Raw genomic sequence first — 18,185 nt, forward strand, 5'->3', positions numbered from 1 at the left:
CGAGTGATTCTATTTTTGTTAACTTTGATTATCTGCTTTGGCGAGCTAAGGAACAAGGAGCAACAGAGGAGGAGCTTGCGGTTTTCCCCTGGATCTTGTGGTATTTATGGAAGTCAAGGAACGAAAAAATGTTCAGCAATAAGGATATTTCCCTGATGGATACGCTGGACCTTGCTTCTTCAGAAGCACTAGCATGGAGATTGGCTCAGATAGTTGATTCCTATGAGGATTCAGAAGACAGTCAACAAGAGGAAGTGGAGGACGAAGAGGTGGCTATAGGAGAAGTTAGGTGCCAACTAGATGCCTCTTGGGAGACTAAGGATCAGTTTGCTAGTTTAGGTTTTGTATTGCTGAGTCCTGTCATTTTTTACGGTCTGAAAGGTACGAAGAAACAGCTCACGGTTCTTTACTCTGAGCTGGAGGCTCTAATCTGGGCAATGGAATCAGCATTACAACAAGGATTGACATTGGTACATTTTGAGACAGATTGCACAACCATTATCAAAGTCATAGAGGAGATTGAAGAGTGGTCCATTTTTTCCACGGAGTTAGATACTTTCTCTGTTTTAAGAGCACTGTTTTTGGTTTTCTCTATTTCTCATATCCATCGAACGATTAATGTTTGTGCTGATCACCTTGCAAAAAGTGCTCGAGCACGAGGTTCTCTTTTTTCCCATGTAGACATGAAGGTTCCGGAGTGGTTGGCTCTAGAAACCAACCTTTTCAAACTTGATTAATAAAGTATAGTGCTTTTAGGTTAAAAAAATACAGGTATTCTCATACGTTATATAATCCATATATACATTTTTCAAGTATATTTTTGAAAAAAACCTTGGAGTTGGAAAAGATACAAGGAATGTCATTATATTTAATATATAATATACAATATTTACCTTTAACAGAAATCTTTACATTAATTCTATATTCACATATTTAATTGTTGAGTGTAAGATCTCCTAGCCAAGTTCTCGGCTCTTCCTTCTCTCCAAGAATTTTACAAAACGATTTTAAGAAACAAACTAACTGATTAGATTTAATATATTTCCAAAACAGATATTAGGAGATATCTCATTTCATCTAATTACTCATCACATTCAATTAGGAATTAGGAAGATCTTTCCCTTCGATATTTGTAAAATATCAATTAGCACAAACGCTCAAAATTTCCAGCACTTTTATTATATTAATAATATTACTCTAAAATTAATTATTAAATTTATGAGAGAAAGAGAAAAAAGAACAAATTATAATCACAAGAATCTTACAATTTTGATTTATGTGAAGCTTTCAATCTCTCTTTTTCTTCTTCTTCTTCTTCACAAACCATATTTGGAATTAACGACGAATATGTTGGAGATTCAGTCAAAGATGCTTAGGCTTGTGTTAAATGGACAAAATCTCCGACGAATCCACAAGCTCTGTTTTTGAGGAAAGAGCATGTGTTTGGAGCTCGGGTTTTCACAACGATAATGAATTTGATAAGTTCAATCTCTCTCGATCTCCTCTGTAATCAAATGGTGTGTGGTGAGCATTCTGGATCGATAGATCGTGACGATGTTGACGACGGAGATAATGATTTTGAGCCACCGTTTATGAGGAGCTTATCAGATCTGGATTTGAATCAATGAAGGTGAGATTCAATAGCAAAGAGTGATTCAATAGATGAGGAGCTTATCAGATGAGGCGTTGTTGACTTGTTTTACGAAGTGAGAGTGAGGAATAACCACGTCGAGTACAAAAAGAAAGTTATAGAGTTCATAGATCCTAATTTCTAACATCCTTCATTCCATTGAAACGGAACCAAGTCGGAATTGTGAGAGCATGGTTAAGCTTGTAAAACATACCTATGTAAAACTGATCATTCTCTCTCTCACCTCTGTAAAACTTTTTTGGTGGTACAGGAGAAGAAACTATAAGACTAGAAAGATTCAGCTTTTGAAACTTCAACCATGGGTCTCAAGTTAACGGTAAAAGGATAAAGAAGCAACCGATCAACTCCGTAAAACGAGGTGGAGTTAACGAATACGACATGTAGCTAGAGTCTTGATGTAGAATTGGATCATCTTGTTTAGTATAGTTTATTTATCAACAAAACTTGCTTTGTTTATCAAAAATAATGATGTCAGTATTATAATTCCATATCAGTCAACTAAGATTCTTAAGCTAGTAACAAGACTTAAACTAGATTCAGATTTTGAAAAAATGGTAAGAGAAAAGTGGGATCTGAGTGACGATCACCTTCTAGGCTTCTACTGCTTAGCTCTTCCAAGATTTATAACTTGTAGTGGTTTTAGAGGAACGAGCGATTGTGGAGAATAATTGTCATAACAAACGTCCTTTAATGATCCCTTCCTTACAACTCCTAGCTTTTGTAGCCACATTGGTTCTTTTTCCCCTGTCTTGTGTTGACGGATCACCTCCTGAATTGAAGTTACTGATGAGGTAAAATTGGAGTTAACTGTGAAAGTCTACAACTTAAAATAGAGCTTTTTTTTTATGAAAGCCAACCTGAATTTTAAAGGATCCTTCCTAAACATCATTCAATCATTCCTGAATAATTTTGTTTGCATCCAGCCTTGTTTTACCTATATTAATGTTTATTGTTAACCAGTTTGACTTATTTGTTACACTCTCTTAGTGCCAAACAACTCATTTTCTTTTAATGAAAACCATCTTAAATTTCAAAGAATCCTTCCTAAACATCACTGAATTTATGTTTATGAAAGCTACCTGGAATTTCAAGGTGTCATTCCTAAATATTATTGAATTCTTTCTAAACTTAAATAAATGTGTTTCTAACTCTCTTTTTTGGAGTTTGCCTTAATATGTCAAAAATTACTCCATTAGTAAGGAGATTTATGCATATCTTGCTGTTTACCAATATCCATAATTTTTATGAAAGTCATCCTGAAATCCAAACATTTTATGAAGGTTATCATAAAGTTCAAAAAAAATTTCCTGAATTAAATTATTCTCAATTTGATCGACACATAGTGACGATTTGTTCGATCATCTATAGACCGAACATAATGTTTCATGACACATGCATAGGATATGGCCCCGATTTATTGACAAACGCAGAAATTTCATAAACTCTTGTACTCCTAAAAAAGATAGTGAAAACCATAGCAATTCTTGTTGTCAAGAGTTTTAGTTCAAGTGAAATAGAGTGAAAGTGAGATGTTTTAGGGATTCTAAGATAGAAAAATGTTTCAACTTTATGCAAATCTCTATGAACCCATTACTGGAATTTCAAGGCAACAAAAGTAAGATGATCACATGTCAAAGGTTGAAGCTCAAAGCAAATCATAAAGAATGACTAAAATAATAGCATATTTCCAATAAACAGTTTTAATAGCCCGTTTTTTACGTTTTATATCATTTTAAACCTTTTCATGAAGTTTTTTTAAGTTTTTCATGAAGACCATCATGAATTACAAATAGTCCTTCCTGAATATTTTATTTTAAAAGTCATGAATCCATGTGTCGAAACAGAGACATGTGCAAATCAAAGTTACACGATATAGAGATTGGGAGTTGCGAAGCATTGGCTAGCTTGTATTTTTGAACCAAAGCTCGTAAATCTCTCCGGTCCCTTTCTTAGCCATACCTTGTCCATGCTCTTGTGCTAAAGCCTTTAATTTCCACACAGAGAATAATTGATATTAGACACTGACAAGCTTTGCAGTAAACACAAAAGACACGTATAAATACAAGATGGTTGAACATTTCAATGTTAATGAACTTAAAGTAGCAGCAAAGTCTACAAGATGTCACGTTCATTGATGATTTAATCATGTAAACATGATAACAGATCATTGAGAAGGCAGCTAAAGATATAAACCCACTACGAGGTCCTTAATAGTCTTGTTATCCTTTTTACAACAAAGAGAAAGATAGAATAAACAAATATACAACCAACTCAAAAAAATTCCAATTCTCTGAAATCTAGAATGACATGTGTTGTTAACTTACAAAATCAATTATGTCCTTGTCAGTCACATCTGATGAGGGTTCATTGACAGAAGACAAGAACCTAGCTCTCGTAAATGTTTAGACAATTCTGCATCACCATTCTCTCATGGCTTGCTCGTCCTGCAAATATCAAAGACAAGTTTATCCCTATTACAATATCAGTTTCATCAACATGTCAATAACCTCATTGTTAAAACCAGAGAGCACCATATTGAAAATCTAAGCTTCCTCCACAAATGTAACCAATTATTCTATTAATCAACTGAAGGATATGATCTTATATAACAAATTAGATAACGAAAAGCTACAGATCAGCTCGATCAACCACGAAATAAACAAAAAATCATTTTCATGAATCCAAATTATCACTACCGTTTTCTAAAATCATTGCGACTAAGCTTAAATTGTAAAATAATTCTCCTACAACAATGAATGAAAATCTAAATACAATCATCAACAATAGGTAACAACAAGAGATGAAGACAATCCAAATTCAAATTAGAGATAGAGAGTAGGAGTTGCGAAGCTTTGGCTAGCTTGTTTTTCTGAACTAAATCCTGAAGATCTCTTCGGTCCTTGATTTGGCTCCTTTGTGATGCAACTGGTTCCACTTAGGAGGTTTTTAGGATCAATGCTAAGTGTTTAGGAAGTATTTGGAAAAAGATTATGTAAGTATATAAGAAAGATCTTTATACAAGGGGATAAACTTTATTATTGAAACACTCAAAAGATTACAAGAACTCTTAAGACTCTTACTCAAACTCACTCACTTAAGCTTGAATGAAACTCTTCACCAAGCCTTAGTATTTATATTACAAGTCTTAGGGAATATTACATAGAATATTCCTTAAGATATTTTTATGCTTTATTTTACAACCCTCCATTTATTCAACTATCTACTTTATTTTACAACCCTCCATTTATTCAACTCTCTCATAACCATATACTTCACTATCATATATCACACACTTATTATTTATTCCCCCTGTCTCCAAAAGAGAGGCGACATTTATCTTATCTGTTGTCGTCTTCTTCACTGTCTGAGGCGACCTCTGTGACATAGATCATTTGGCCTGGAATATATCACTTTATCTTGTATTTTTTCCCTTCAACTCTGTAGACCGGATGATCTGGATTTGATTGTGGCCATGCGTATTGATTATGAAAGCCTGCTAACACTTGTCGTATTTCTTCAGCGAATCCTAGCGGGCAGACGTGTCTATTGTGCCAGTGTGTTGTGTGAGGACAAAGAAGATTAGGGTCAACTTCAAATTCATTAAATCCATTCAATAATGCAATTTGCTTTGCTCGTTGATGGAAGTTTCCCGAGGCAAAAGCATCATTATTGTAGCTTGTCTCAACGTTCGCATCATATTTCTTTAGGATATTGAAGGATTTGGTTTTCAAATATTTGAAACAGCCATATCATCCTTGGCAGTTCAGAATCGTATAAGTTTACATTCTATTAAACATTCAAATTTTTGTACAAATCATATTATCTCCATTTTATACAAATATATATATATATATATATGTCTTAAAGCATGTAGTGTTTTTTATTCCATTCTTTCATAGGACTGTTTTTTTACATTTTATATTCAAAGTATAATTGATATGGAAAACAAAATTTCACCACTTTTATTTTCATTGCACAAGAAAACTATATATATTAAAGTGTTAGATTATTTATATATGAAACAAACAAAATTACAAACCCAAATTATCTTTTACTGACATATTTAAATTTAACAATATAATTTAAATACTATTAACTCTAACTTCAAATATATATATATATATATATATAGTGTTAGATTATTTATATATGAAACAAACAAAATTACAAACCCAAATTATCTTTTACTGACATATTTAAATTTAACAATATAATTTAAATATGTCAATATAATTTACTCTAACTTCAAATATATCTATATATATAAAGTTAACTTTGCTCACTTCTCCTTCCTCCACATCAGCATCCACCTAATCATTTACATATATATATATATATATNATCATTATTGTAGCTTGTCTCAACGTTCGCATCATATTTCTTTAGGATATTGAAGGATTTGGTTTTCAAATATTTGAAACAGCCATATCATCCTTGGCAGTTCAGAATCGTATAAGTTTACATTCTATTAAACATTCAAATTTTTGTACAAATCATATTATCTCCATTTTATACAAATATATATATATATATATATGTCTTAAAGCATGTAGTGTTTTTTATTCCATTCTTTCATAGGACTGTTTTTTTACATTTTATATTCAAAGTATAATTGATATGGAAAACAAAATTTCACCACTTTTATTTTCATTGCACAAGAAATATATATATATTAAAGTGTTAGATTATTTATATATGAAACAAACAAAATTACAAACCCAAATTATCTTTTACTGACATATTTAAATTTAACAATATAATTTAAATACTATTAACTCTAACTTCAAATATATATATATATATATATATAGTGTTAGATTATTTATATATGAAACAAACAAAATTACAAACCCAAATTATCTTTTACTGACATATTTAAATTTAACAATATAATTTAAATATGTCAATATAATTTACTCTAACTTCAAATATATCTATATATATAAAGTTAACTTTGCTCACTTCTCCTTCCTCCACATCAGCATCCACCTAATCATTTACATATATATATATATATATAAATACTATTTTTAATATTCATTCATTGCATATTTATTAATTATAATTAATAATAGTAAAAAATAAATAATAAACGAATTAACTAAAATTAAATAAATTTCAAAATAGTATAAACAATAATATATTTTTTATTNATATATATATATATATATATGTCTTAAAGCATGTAGTGTTTTTTATTCCATTCTTTCATAGGACTGTTTTTTTACATTTTATATTCAAAGTATAATTGATATGGAAAACAAAATTTCACCACTTTTATTTTCATTGCACAAGAAAACTATATATATTAAAGTGTTAGATTATTTATATATGAAACAAACAAAATTACAAACCCAAATTATCTTTTACTGACATATTTAAATTTAACAATATAATTTAAATACTATTAACTCTAACTTCAAATATATATATATATATATATATAGTGTTAGATTATTTATATATGAAACAAACAAAATTACAAACCCAAATTATCTTTTACTGACATATTTAAATTTAACAATATAATTTAAATATGTCAATATAATTTACTCTAACTTCAAATATATCTATATATATAAAGTTAACTTTGCTCACTTCTCCTTCCTCCACATCAGCATCCACCTAATCATTTACATATATATATATATATATAAATACTATTTTTAATATTCATTCATTGCATATTTATTAATTATAATTAATAATAGTAAAAAATAAATAATAAACGAATTAACTAAAATTAAATAAATTTCAAAATAGTATAAACAATAATATATTTTTTATTAAATAATAACTATCTAAAAATGAATTAAGTAAATTAAATGAAAATTTTAAAATAGTAAAAATAATACTATAAAATTGTTTTAGTAATAATGTTATTATTAAAATTATAACCAAAAATGATTATATTCCAAAATTTAGAATGGGTTAATGAGTTTTAGAATGTAAGTAAGATTTTAATGCATGGTGGAGTAAAAAAACAAGTTATGTAATTGTATTTATAAAAATCTAAACATGAAAATAAAATTGAAGTGAAACATTAGTTTCTAAGAAACACATACCATAAAGATTTATTATTAAATTACTTATAAGAAAGAAAAGATTAATTACTTAATTTAACTTAACTTAAAAGTTTTGATCTAAAACAAATACATTGTAAGGGACACACTTTTTCTTGGGAAAACTATGAAAAAAATTTTGAAAAGATAATCTATCTAAAAAAACAAAATCAATGGTCAGGAAATATAGAAAAAATGATATCCAAGCCGTTACAAAAAGTAGCATGTGATTTGTGTAGCATATCTCATAAGGTATATTATCAAATGGAGCTACAATTTTATAACATGATATAATATATATATATATATATATATATATATATTATCAAATGCTTTTAACCCAAAACATTGGCAAAAACAATATATTTAAAGTACACTATGTATTTTTTAGAAGACAAAGCTGGGTTGCATTACAAAATTAACATCTGCAAATAACATATGAGATTTTAGAAAAATGTGTAGCTTGGATTAGTGAATATATATTCATTGTAGGGAATATTCTTGACTTTTTTTTTTAGCAAAAGGAATATTAAAAATAGTATTTTATATATATATATATAAAAATGTTCCCCACAATGAATATCTATTCACTAATCCAAGCTAATATTAGCATTTAATACAAACTGTTAATGAAACTTTGTATATTATCATTTAATATAAGATATCGATATGTTTAAATGGTCTCTATAATTAGGTCAACGATCAACATTGAAGTTAGAACTTTAAAATTATGTTTTCATAGGATATGAATATGGAATGAACTCTTTAAAAAAAAAAAAAAAGTCAGAAGATTGTCGACAATATTATTGCGACACTAGACAATATATGTTATATATAGATTAGTAAAATAAGTACGGCAATTATATAGATCTATCTTTTAATCTTCAAGTTATATTCATATTCAATGATTCTTATAGATAAAAAAAATTAACTAAAATCCCACGTAAAATCGTAAATAGATATAACAAAGAAATATTATCTTAAAAAATATATATCACTTAGTAAAGTAAGTTATATATTTATACTCAAAAGTTGGAATGATTATATTTGAGCTCAATAATTTCTATTAATAAGAATTATTTTAAATTAAAATCTCGTGCGTGCACGGGTACAAATTCTAGTATATATATATATTTCTGCATTCTACTAAATCATTGCTTAATGAACGCTACAATATAATTCATATATTTTAAAACGGTGAAACTCAAACATAATCATTGTACACTACATATGTACATTTAATAAATAAAAAACATTAGTCATATATATAGTAAGTCTACTAAACTAATAACATTTAGCTTTTTACATTTAGCTTTTTAAATAAACAAATTAGCCCCACGGGTGTACCGCGAGTTCCTATATAGTATTCATTAAAAGATGAGACAATTTTTATCGAGATATTATTTTTTAGTATTTAAAAACCAATATAGTTTCATTTAGTAATTATTTGTTAATTTGTTATCAAATATAATTATGAGTTATGGTTAGAAAATTTTAAAGCTTTGGAATATATAAAAATATAAGACTTTATATTTTAGATACTATATATATATTAAAAATTATAATGGTTGGGATGGACTAAACCGCTAATGGAAAAAAAAAATGTATTCCCCATATTAAATTTTAGCTTGCAGTAATAAAGGATGAAAAACAATTGTTTTGAATCAAATTTTTGTCAACAGATTATTTATGTAAAATAAAAATGAAGATAGTTTAGTGCAGTAGCTATTAATTCTATTTTATATTGAATTTAAAAGCATAATTATGAATAATGATTTGAAAAAATTAAAGCTTTAAAGATATAAGTATAACATTTAATTGGTAATGGTCCTCCTAACGGACAAGAGAGCTTTTAATGCGCTATAATAAAAGTTTAGTCCGCAGTAATATTCAAATTTAGGCAGTGAATGGAAACAACAAGAAAGCGTTTTTCAAACTTTTTGTGGTCAAAACCGTAGTTAGTCACCAATCAGTTGTTTTTTTAAAAATTTGCGGTTTACCAGAAGAAAAAAAACAGAGATCTGCGGTTTTATCCAACGGATTATACACTGAACCGCTTTTGTAATAGCCATCAGTCTTTTATCCAGTGGTTTTGAAAAACGCACAGATATACAGTGCTTTTTTAATTTAATACTAAAAATAATATTTTTTATACTACTATTTTCTGAAGAGAAAAAATGCAAATACAAAAAGAAAAAGACATTATTCTTATCTCCTCTCTCTTCTCTCACTTACATATTACCTTTTTTAAAAAACATTAGTATATAACATTTGATTTATAAGGTATTTTTCAAATGATTAAATACAAAGAATATATTGGTTAAATAATTCAATGGAGTTTTCACCAAAAAAAATTTTTTAATGGATTTCAAATTATAACAGTTGATGTAAATAATTATAAATTCAGTTTCTATGTTAACAAATAAATTTGTAACATGTGGTTGCAAATACAAAAAATATAATTCTTATTAATAATAAAGTAGATAGTATTATTGTACATAGTAAGATAAACAAAAATCATGAGTCTAAATTTATTAATTCAATTATAATTTGCACCTTTTTGTATTTTCTATCATTCAACTATTTAATTATGTACCGCAGTTATCTTTTTCACCAATCAAATTTTATCCTGGACCGTTTATTTTGTATAAGCCGCACTTGTCCCGCAAATATATTTGTCCCGCAAGAACCGCAGTTGAACCGTACCGCACTACTAAATTATTTGTCCCGCACAACCAAATACGCAGTCACCATTCGGACACTTATGGATTTTCTAAAAAGGTCACATTCAGATTTAGGTACATTTAATTTGTTAATTCTGGATTGACAGAAAAGATTAACAAAGATGACATAAATAATTTGAGAAATAGTCCAATTTTATTTAGAGAACATATTGTTGTATGCCCCAAAATAAATTTAATTTTTTAATCGGAATATGTTCAAGCAAAATAATTGGCCAAGTCTGTAAAGTGTAAACTATTCAAATTTTCAAACTCTATTTTTCAGACCAGAATGTGTTTTTTTCCTTTGAAAAGAATAACCTAGACATTTGATAGTGATCGAATTATTGATGTTCAAGCGTTCTTTGGTCAACATTTGGTATTTTTGTCTTTTGTTTATGGGGATCCAGTCCCGCAAAATCGGGCAAAGGTATGGGAGAAGCTAATGGATATTGGTTCATTCCGTGGTTCAGTGTCGCTTAGATCGGGCCTTAGGTAATGAGGATTGGCAAGGTTTTTTTCCAAACTCGAAGGTTGATTATTTGGAGATGGTTGGGTCCGATCACTGCCCAATTTTGGCAACCTGCCTGAAAACAGTTTCAAGACGGAATAGGCAGATCCGTTTTGATAAACGCTGGCTGGATAAGGATGGCCTATTAGGAGTGGTAGAGTCAGGGTGGGCACGTACAAATAATTTTCGGATACCGGCTTTTGTGGATAAAATTAGGAATTGTCGAAATTCGATTTCGTGGTGGCGAAAGAATAATGTGTCGTCTGTTCTGTCTCTTATTTCTTCCCTTAAGGTAGCCTTGCAGGAGGCAAAGATGGATGACTCGATTTCTCAGGAAGAAATTCAGGGTATAGAGAGAAAACTAAAAGAGGCTTATCGGGATGAGGAGTTCTATTGGCAACAGAATAGTAGGAAATTCTGGCTACGTGTGGGAGACAAAAATACAAAATATGTTCATGCTTCGACTAAACAGAGGAGGGTGCAGAACAAGATTGTAGGCTTATTTGGCCCGGATAATGTTTGGGATGAATCGCCCTTGGGAATGGAGACTATTGCTTCCAAATATTTTGAGGAGCTTTTTAAAAGATCAGATGTACGCGGTATATCTGAGATGCTTTAGGAGATCTCACCTCTCATTACAGATAATATGAATCGAAGCTTAACTAGGGAAATTACGGAGTCGGAGGTTCGGAAAGCCTTGTTTGCTATGCATCCTGACAAATCTCCAGGTCCTGATGGTATTACGGCTTTATTCTTCCAACAGTTTTGGTCTTCATTAAAAGGCGACCTGGTGGCTTTGGTTAAAGAATTTTTTCGCTCAGGTCGTTTTGATCCTCGCCTAAATGAGACGAATATTTGCCTCATTCCCAAGGTGGAACGACCTCAGCGTATGACGGAGTTTCAGCCGATCAGTCTTTGTAATGTGAGCTATAAGATTATTTCCAAAGTGTTGTGTTTTAGGCTTAAGCGGTTTCTGCCGTCTTTGGTTTCAGAAACTCAATCGGCGTTTGTTTCTGGTCGGTTGATTACTGATAATATTCTAGTTGCTCATGAGATGTTTCATGGGTTAAATACTAATCGACGCTGCAAGTCGGAGTTTCTGGCATTTAAAACGGATATGAGTAAAGCGTATGATCGTGTTGAATGGGGTTTCCTGGAAGCGGTTATGATTAGGATTTGATCGGCCGTGGATTTCATGGATTATGTGGTGTGTTTCTTCGGTGTCGTATCAAGTTCTTCTGAATGGTCAACCCAGGGGATCTATTTCACCAAAGAGGGGCTTACGACAGGGCGACCCTCTTTCCCCGTATTTTTTTATACTTTGCACAGAGGTTCTGATAGCAAATATTAACAAGGCAGAATGGGAGAAGAAACTTACGGGGATTTCTATTGTGCGGGATTGTCCTACAATTTTGCATCTATTGTTTGCCGATGATAGTCTGTTCTTTTGTAAGGCTGAGGAGTGGGAATGCAAAATGGTTATGGATATCATAGGTAATTATGGAAAAGCGTCGGGCCAAGAGGTAAATTTGGAGAAATCCTCTATCATGTTTGGCAAGAAAGTTCCGCCTGATGTTCGGACTCGGATAAAAACAGTAATTGGTATTTCTAAAGAGGGCGGTATGGGTTCTTACTTGGGTATACCTGAAAGCCTACAGGGATCGAGGACTAAAGTTTTCAGTTATCTTAATGATCGCTTGGATGAGCGAGTTAATGGCTGGTCGGCGAAGTACTTATTGAAAGGAGGTAAGGAAATTATGATCAATTCAGTTGCGTTAGCACTCCTGACGCATGTTATGTCATGCTATAAATTGTCACAGGCGTTAACGTCTAAACTTACGAGTGCTATATCAAACTTCTGGTGGAAGTCTAATGAATAAGGCTCGAGGCATGCATTGGGTAGTTTGGGATAAGATGTGTCTGGATAAATGTGATGAGGGTTTGGGTTTTCGCGCTCTGGAACAATTTAATGATGCAATGCTGGCTAAGCAGTATTGGCGGCTAATCCATTACCCGAACTCTCTAATGGCTCGAGTGATGCGCGGTCGATACTTTAGGAGAAAACATCCTTTATTGGCAACTAAACCATATTCTCCATCCTTTGCGTGGAGGAGCATATTTTCAACTAAAGGACTAGTGGAACAAGGGGCACGGTGGGTAGTAGGTTCTGGATGTAATATATCAGTATGGAGGGATCCTTGGATTCCGGATTATCAGCCTAAACCAGCTAATGGTAGGGGGAGAATTCTACATCCTAACCTGATGGTCAACCACTTAATCAATCCCCTTACGATGGACTGGCACATGCCTATTCTTGAGGAGTATATGGATCCAGCGGACATTCCGCTTATCTGGAGCTTGGCGGTTAGTAAGTCACTGAAACCAGATAGCCTGATTTGGCATTACACTAAATCAGGCAAGTATTCGGTGAAATCGGGTTATAGGCTAGCACGAGAATTACTTAAGGAAGACGAATATGGGCCATCATGCACAGTACTGCGGGCACAAGATTGGAAACTCGAAGTTCCTCCTAAGGTCCAACATTTCTTCTGGCAGATGGCGTCTGGTACTCTTCCCGTGTTGGAATGGATAGCTCATCGGGGTGTCAGATGTGATGTTACGTGCAAAAGATGCGGCTCAGAGGTGGAGTCTATTAATCATGCCCTTTTTGAGTGTGCACGTTCGCGTATTGTTTGGGAGTTGTCTCCGGTTTAGCTGATTCCGGACGGATTTCCTATGGATCAGTGTATTCAAATTTAGACTTTCTCTATTGGAGGGCTTCTTCACATTCTGGGGGATCTGGCAGCGGTTATGTCCTTCCATGGATTTTGTGGACAATTTGGAAGGACATGAATAAAAAGGTTTTTCAAGGAATCGAGGCAGAGCCAATTGACATTATAAATCAGGCGACAAACGATAAACTTCTTTGGGAGGAGGCAAAGTCATTATCTGTGAATAACTTGGTTCCTCAGCCAACCCTGGAGGTACGGGATTTTTCTACTCGATGCCAGGTCGATGGGTCCTGGAAAGGTTCGGATCCATTGGTGGGTTTGGGATGGTGGTATGGTAATCGCGAAGATAGGGCGCTACTTTTGGGAGCACGAAGTCTTAGACATAGCCCTTCACCCCTTCATTTGGAGTTACAAGCCTTAATATGGGCTATGGAGTCCCTTCGGGCAATGGGGGTAGATTGTCAGAATTTTGAGTCGGATAGTGCCGAGCTCGTGGCGATGGTGCAGGCCCCCGATGATTGGCCAACCTTCTCGAACCTATTGGAAGATTTCCATTCTTTTAGCTTATCCTTCTCTTCCTTCACTCTGACCCAGGTTCCGAGGACGTCAAACGTGAAAACAGATTGTCTGGCTCGTTTTTCAAGATCTTTAGTTTCTGAACTTACTTTTGTAAACTTTTTTCCTCCAGTTTGGACAACCAATCACGGAGTTACTTTTTAATTTAATGTATGTTGAAAAAAAAAAAAAAAAGTAATAATAACCTAGACACGTGCGTATATGGAAAAGAAATATTTCATGTTGACCAAGTTCAAACAAATAAATTGAACATTTAGAAAATAAACATTAAATTTGAATATCTTACCAGTACTAATTGAATGTAGGAAATTATAAATTTTGGAATAATGTCAATATTTTCAATTTGGTAACTTTTATACATTTGATTCAACGACAAATAAGGAAAGAGTATAAAAATGAACAATTAGTGAGTTATGGCAAAGTTGTTACGTTACCGTAAACTTCTATGTTCTTTTCTACTATAAATTGTAACACAAAGTGAACTTATTCTTCATCAATCAATTCTTATTTTCTCTACTTCCTCCAAAGAAAAATAAATAAATAAAAAGAGAAGAAGTTCTTGGTTTCATTGGTTATGTGCTCTCTTCTCTTGAACGGTTTCGCTTCTGCTCAAACTCTCATTCAAGATTCTTGCAAGAAAGCAGCCGCAAAAGACCCGCAAATGAAATACGATTTCTGCGTCAATTCTCTTACACAAGATCCACAAAGCAAAACCGCGACCACACTCGAAGGTTTGGTCATAGCATCGACGAAGAATGCTGCGGCGAAAACTACGAATGTGAAAGGAATCGTTGAACAGATCCTCAAGGGCAAGAGATATGGGCCAGGTATAGAGACAGTGCTACACGATTGCGTCGAGCTTTATGACTATGCTAATGGTTCGTTAAACACTGCTTTAGCGAGCGTTCAGTCGCATGATTATAGTAGTGCTACTGTAAATCTGGGGGCTGCTTTGGATGCACCGGGCAATTGCGAGGATGGATTCAAGGAAAGAAAGCAACAGAAGTCTCCCGTTACTAACGAGAACAATATTTTGTTTCAGATAATTTTGATTCCTTTGGCTTTTACTAATATGCTATGATGAAACTGTCAAGGTGTTTCAATAATTGAAATCGATTTATGTTTACCATAGAAAGTTTTGAGAGGAAAGAGACAAATATGATTTTTTTGGCAACATTGACATATTGAAATTTAAGTCATACGCCATTTTAATTATTTAAAGAAAAAAATTCTAGTATAATATACTATCTTAAATTCTTAACTAAAATATCTAAGAATGTTGTCCAATTTACTATGTGACGTTCAATTCTTTAATTTTAATTTTATTATTCTTAATTAAAAATATTAATAAGTGACATTTAGGTATTTTAATCTACTAATTTGTTTCTTATAATCTAAACTATAATACTAATTGTTATAATATTTTTATCTACTAATAAGTGAGTCTCATCCTCAGACTTTCCTGATAAGTCTGTGTTATCATTTTTTCGCAAAAAACTAGATAGTTCCTATTACTCACAATTAATGTATAGAAACTGTCTAGCATGGGTAAGCAAGTTTTACGTTTACGTTACCATTTGGTTTTTAGGTTTTTAATTTGGTTCCGTGGCAGTTGATGACATTTTGAAGGATGAATGGATGATGTCTATGGCCGTACGTGTCAAAGACAGATGCGGTTGACTGGTTTTTTTTTATTTATTATTAATAAATTCTCATCACTCCAACAAAAAAAAGAAATATTTTCATCGAAAACATTATTGCGTAGTGCGTGCATACGATATCATGTATATGGACGGACCGGAATGTTTTTATTTCTTTACAAAAACAAAAAACAAAAAAAAAAAAGCAGGAACACGACGGCGTATAAGAAAGAGTGTTAAAACGAGCAATTAGGCCACTCGACATGAGCGTAGTGGTAAAGCGTGACATGAGCCCTCTAAAAAAAGCCGTTGTGTTAGTCATCAAATCTCATGTCATAAACACAACCGTTCAATTCTCTGCTTTCATTTTATTATAAGTTTGATCACAAAAGTAAATAAATTTGTTCATCAATCGATTCTCATTAAACTTTTCTTTCTAATTTCCTCAAAGAAAAAAGAAAAAAAAAAAGATGAAATTTTTGCTTTATCTAATTGTTACGTTCTTTCTCCTCTTAAACGGTTTCTCAACCGCACACACTCTGATTCGAGATTCTTGCAAGAAAGCTGCAGCTAAAAACCCAAAGTTCAAAAACGATATATGCGTCAAGTCTCTCGAGACGAACCCGCAGAGCAAAGCCGCAAAAGATCTCGCCGGATTAGTCGTGGCATCGACCAAAAACGCAGCGTCCAAAGCGACTAGCCTGAAAGGAACCGTTGACAAGATTCTCAAGGGGAAGAAAATGAACAAGATGAGTGAGATGCCGTTACGTGACTGCCTCCAGCTTTACACCGATGCTATTGATTCTTTAAACCAAGCTTTGGCTGGCATGAAATCACGCGATTACAACACTGTTGTCACGGTTCTGAGTGCTGCAATGGATACACCAAGCACTTGTGAAACTGGATTCAAAGAAAGAAAAACGCCACAGAAATCTCCGGTTACCAAAGATAACGATACTTTGTATCAGATGATTCTGATTCCTTTATCTTTTACAAATATGTTGAAATGAAATTACTAAAATAATATTTCATAATGTACCTTAGAGTAATATATATATATATATATATAATTGCCTTGAATAAAGAGTACTTATCTAATTTATCTTATGATCAAGCCAACACTTTCTGAAAAAAAGTTTCACATACACTTACCCACCCACCAAGATTTTTGGACATGCATGCGTCAATATTATATACGTCCATTATGTGTTGCAAACTAACTATGTATGTACATAACGTATCAAACCAAATAAATATCTCCCAAGAGCATATATTTGCCAATCGCCATATAGTCATTTTTACTCATTAGGAATTATGTACGAACATTACGAAGACAATATTAAATTAGTAGCACTTTTAAAAGTAACTAATTAAGCCTAATAGCATTGCTACAACAATCCTCAAATGTGCTCATCTAAATACTAATCTTTAACGAATAGCAAATATATATGCTTCATACATAGTCAAATTAGCTTAACACTAGCATGTGGAGAGCAGGATGGGTGCATACGAAACTCTTAAGAGATATTAGAGAATAAGGCTACGTTGACCTTATGGTGGTGTATGTGGCGAGACTTAAAAATTAGCATATCACGAATCCAAATTTTATGTACTTCAAGTCTTCACCGTAAGAAAGTACAACAATTGAAAGCGATATGAAATAGTGATATATTTCAATGTGAACTGCAAAACAAATCGACAAGAAATAGTTTGAATTAAAGGAGATAAAAAGCCAATAAAACGACGGCGTATGAGAAAGAGTGTTAAAACGAATAATTAGGGAAACACGACAGTAAGCAGAGTGGTCAAGCGTGACATGAGCACTTCTAAAAAAAGCCATTGTGTTAGTTATAAAAATCTCATATCATAAAATAACCATAAGATTGTTTCTTTCATTGTACTATATATATATTGGATCAGAAAGTTTCAAATTCACTCATCAATCGATTCTCAATTAATCCTCTGTTTCCCACAACAACCAAAAAAAAAACTACAAATGAAGTTCTTGCTTTACTTTGTTATGTTCATTCTCCTCTTGAACGTTTTCGCAACTGCACAATCTCTGATTCCAGATTCTTGCAAGAAAGCTGCAGCGAAAGATCCGAAACTCAAATACGATTTCTGCATCAAGTCTCTCGAAGAGCATCCGCAGAGCAAAACCGCAAAAAGTCTCGAAGGATTGGTCTTCGCATCGACGAAGAACGCTGTGTCAAAAACGACAAGCTTGAAAGGAATGGCTAACAAGATTCTCAAGGAGAATAAATATGATGTGGAGAGGCCGCTACGCGATTGC

General features: G+C 32.5%; 3 protein-coding genes and 1 long non-coding RNA gene across 5 annotated transcripts in view; 3 read left to right on the forward strand and 1 right to left on the reverse strand.

Annotated features, from left to right (window-relative positions):
- LOC104724677 lies at positions 1,171–4,735 on the reverse strand. The gene is made up of 4 exons (XR_757739.2): positions 3,976–4,735; positions 2,509–3,635; positions 2,239–2,420; positions 1,171–1,610 (listed from the first exon to the last, which is right to left on the reverse strand). It is a non-coding gene; the product is annotated as an uncharacterized LOC104724677 (long non-coding RNA).
- LOC104724678 lies at positions 13,794–15,337 on the forward strand. The gene is made up of 2 exons (XM_010443218.2): positions 13,794–14,270; positions 14,797–15,337. The coding sequence occupies exons 1-2, from the start codon at positions 13,794–13,796 to the stop codon at positions 15,331–15,333; spliced, it is 1,014 nt and encodes a 337-aa protein (XP_010441520.2). The 3' UTR covers positions 15,334–15,337.
- LOC104724679 (putative invertase inhibitor) lies at positions 16,241–16,909 on the forward strand. Its single transcript, XM_010443219.2, has one exon. The coding sequence runs from the start codon at positions 16,363–16,365 to the stop codon at positions 16,900–16,902; it is 540 nt and encodes a 179-aa protein (XP_010441521.1). The 5' UTR covers positions 16,241–16,362; the 3' UTR covers positions 16,903–16,909.
- Positions 17,766–18,185, forward strand: part of LOC104728508 (putative invertase inhibitor) — a 2,195-nt gene continuing 1,775 nt past the window's right edge. The window contains exon 1 of one of the 2 annotated variants that reach the window (XM_019231450.1): positions 17,766–18,169. In XM_019231450.1, coding sequence (XP_019086995.1) covers positions 17,889–18,169 — 281 coding nt within the window. In that variant the 5' untranslated portion in view covers positions 17,766–17,888. The remainder of the gene's footprint in view (positions 18,170–18,185) is intronic. The other variant, XM_010447474.2, reaches the window with a different exon arrangement.

This window comes from Camelina sativa, chromosome 11 (assembly GCF_000633955.1).
Source record: "Camelina sativa cultivar DH55 chromosome 11, Cs, whole genome shotgun sequence".
Classification (NCBI taxonomy): domain Eukaryota; kingdom Viridiplantae; phylum Streptophyta; class Magnoliopsida; order Brassicales; family Brassicaceae; genus Camelina; species Camelina sativa.

Bases quoted from the DNA above. Each gene is read 5' to 3' on its own strand.
- LOC104724678 (XM_010443218.2), top strand. From the start codon at position 13,794: ATGAATAAAAAGGTTTTTCAAGGAATCGAGGCAGAGCCAATTGACATT. The intron at 14,271-14,796 runs GTTCCGAGGACG...ATAAATAAATAA, and splicing joins CTTCCTTCACTCTGACCCAG to AAAGAGAAGAAGTTCTTGGT.
- LOC104724679 (XM_010443219.2), top strand. From the start codon at position 16,363: ATGAAATTTTTGCTTTATCTAATTGTTACGTTCTTTCTCCTCTTAAAC.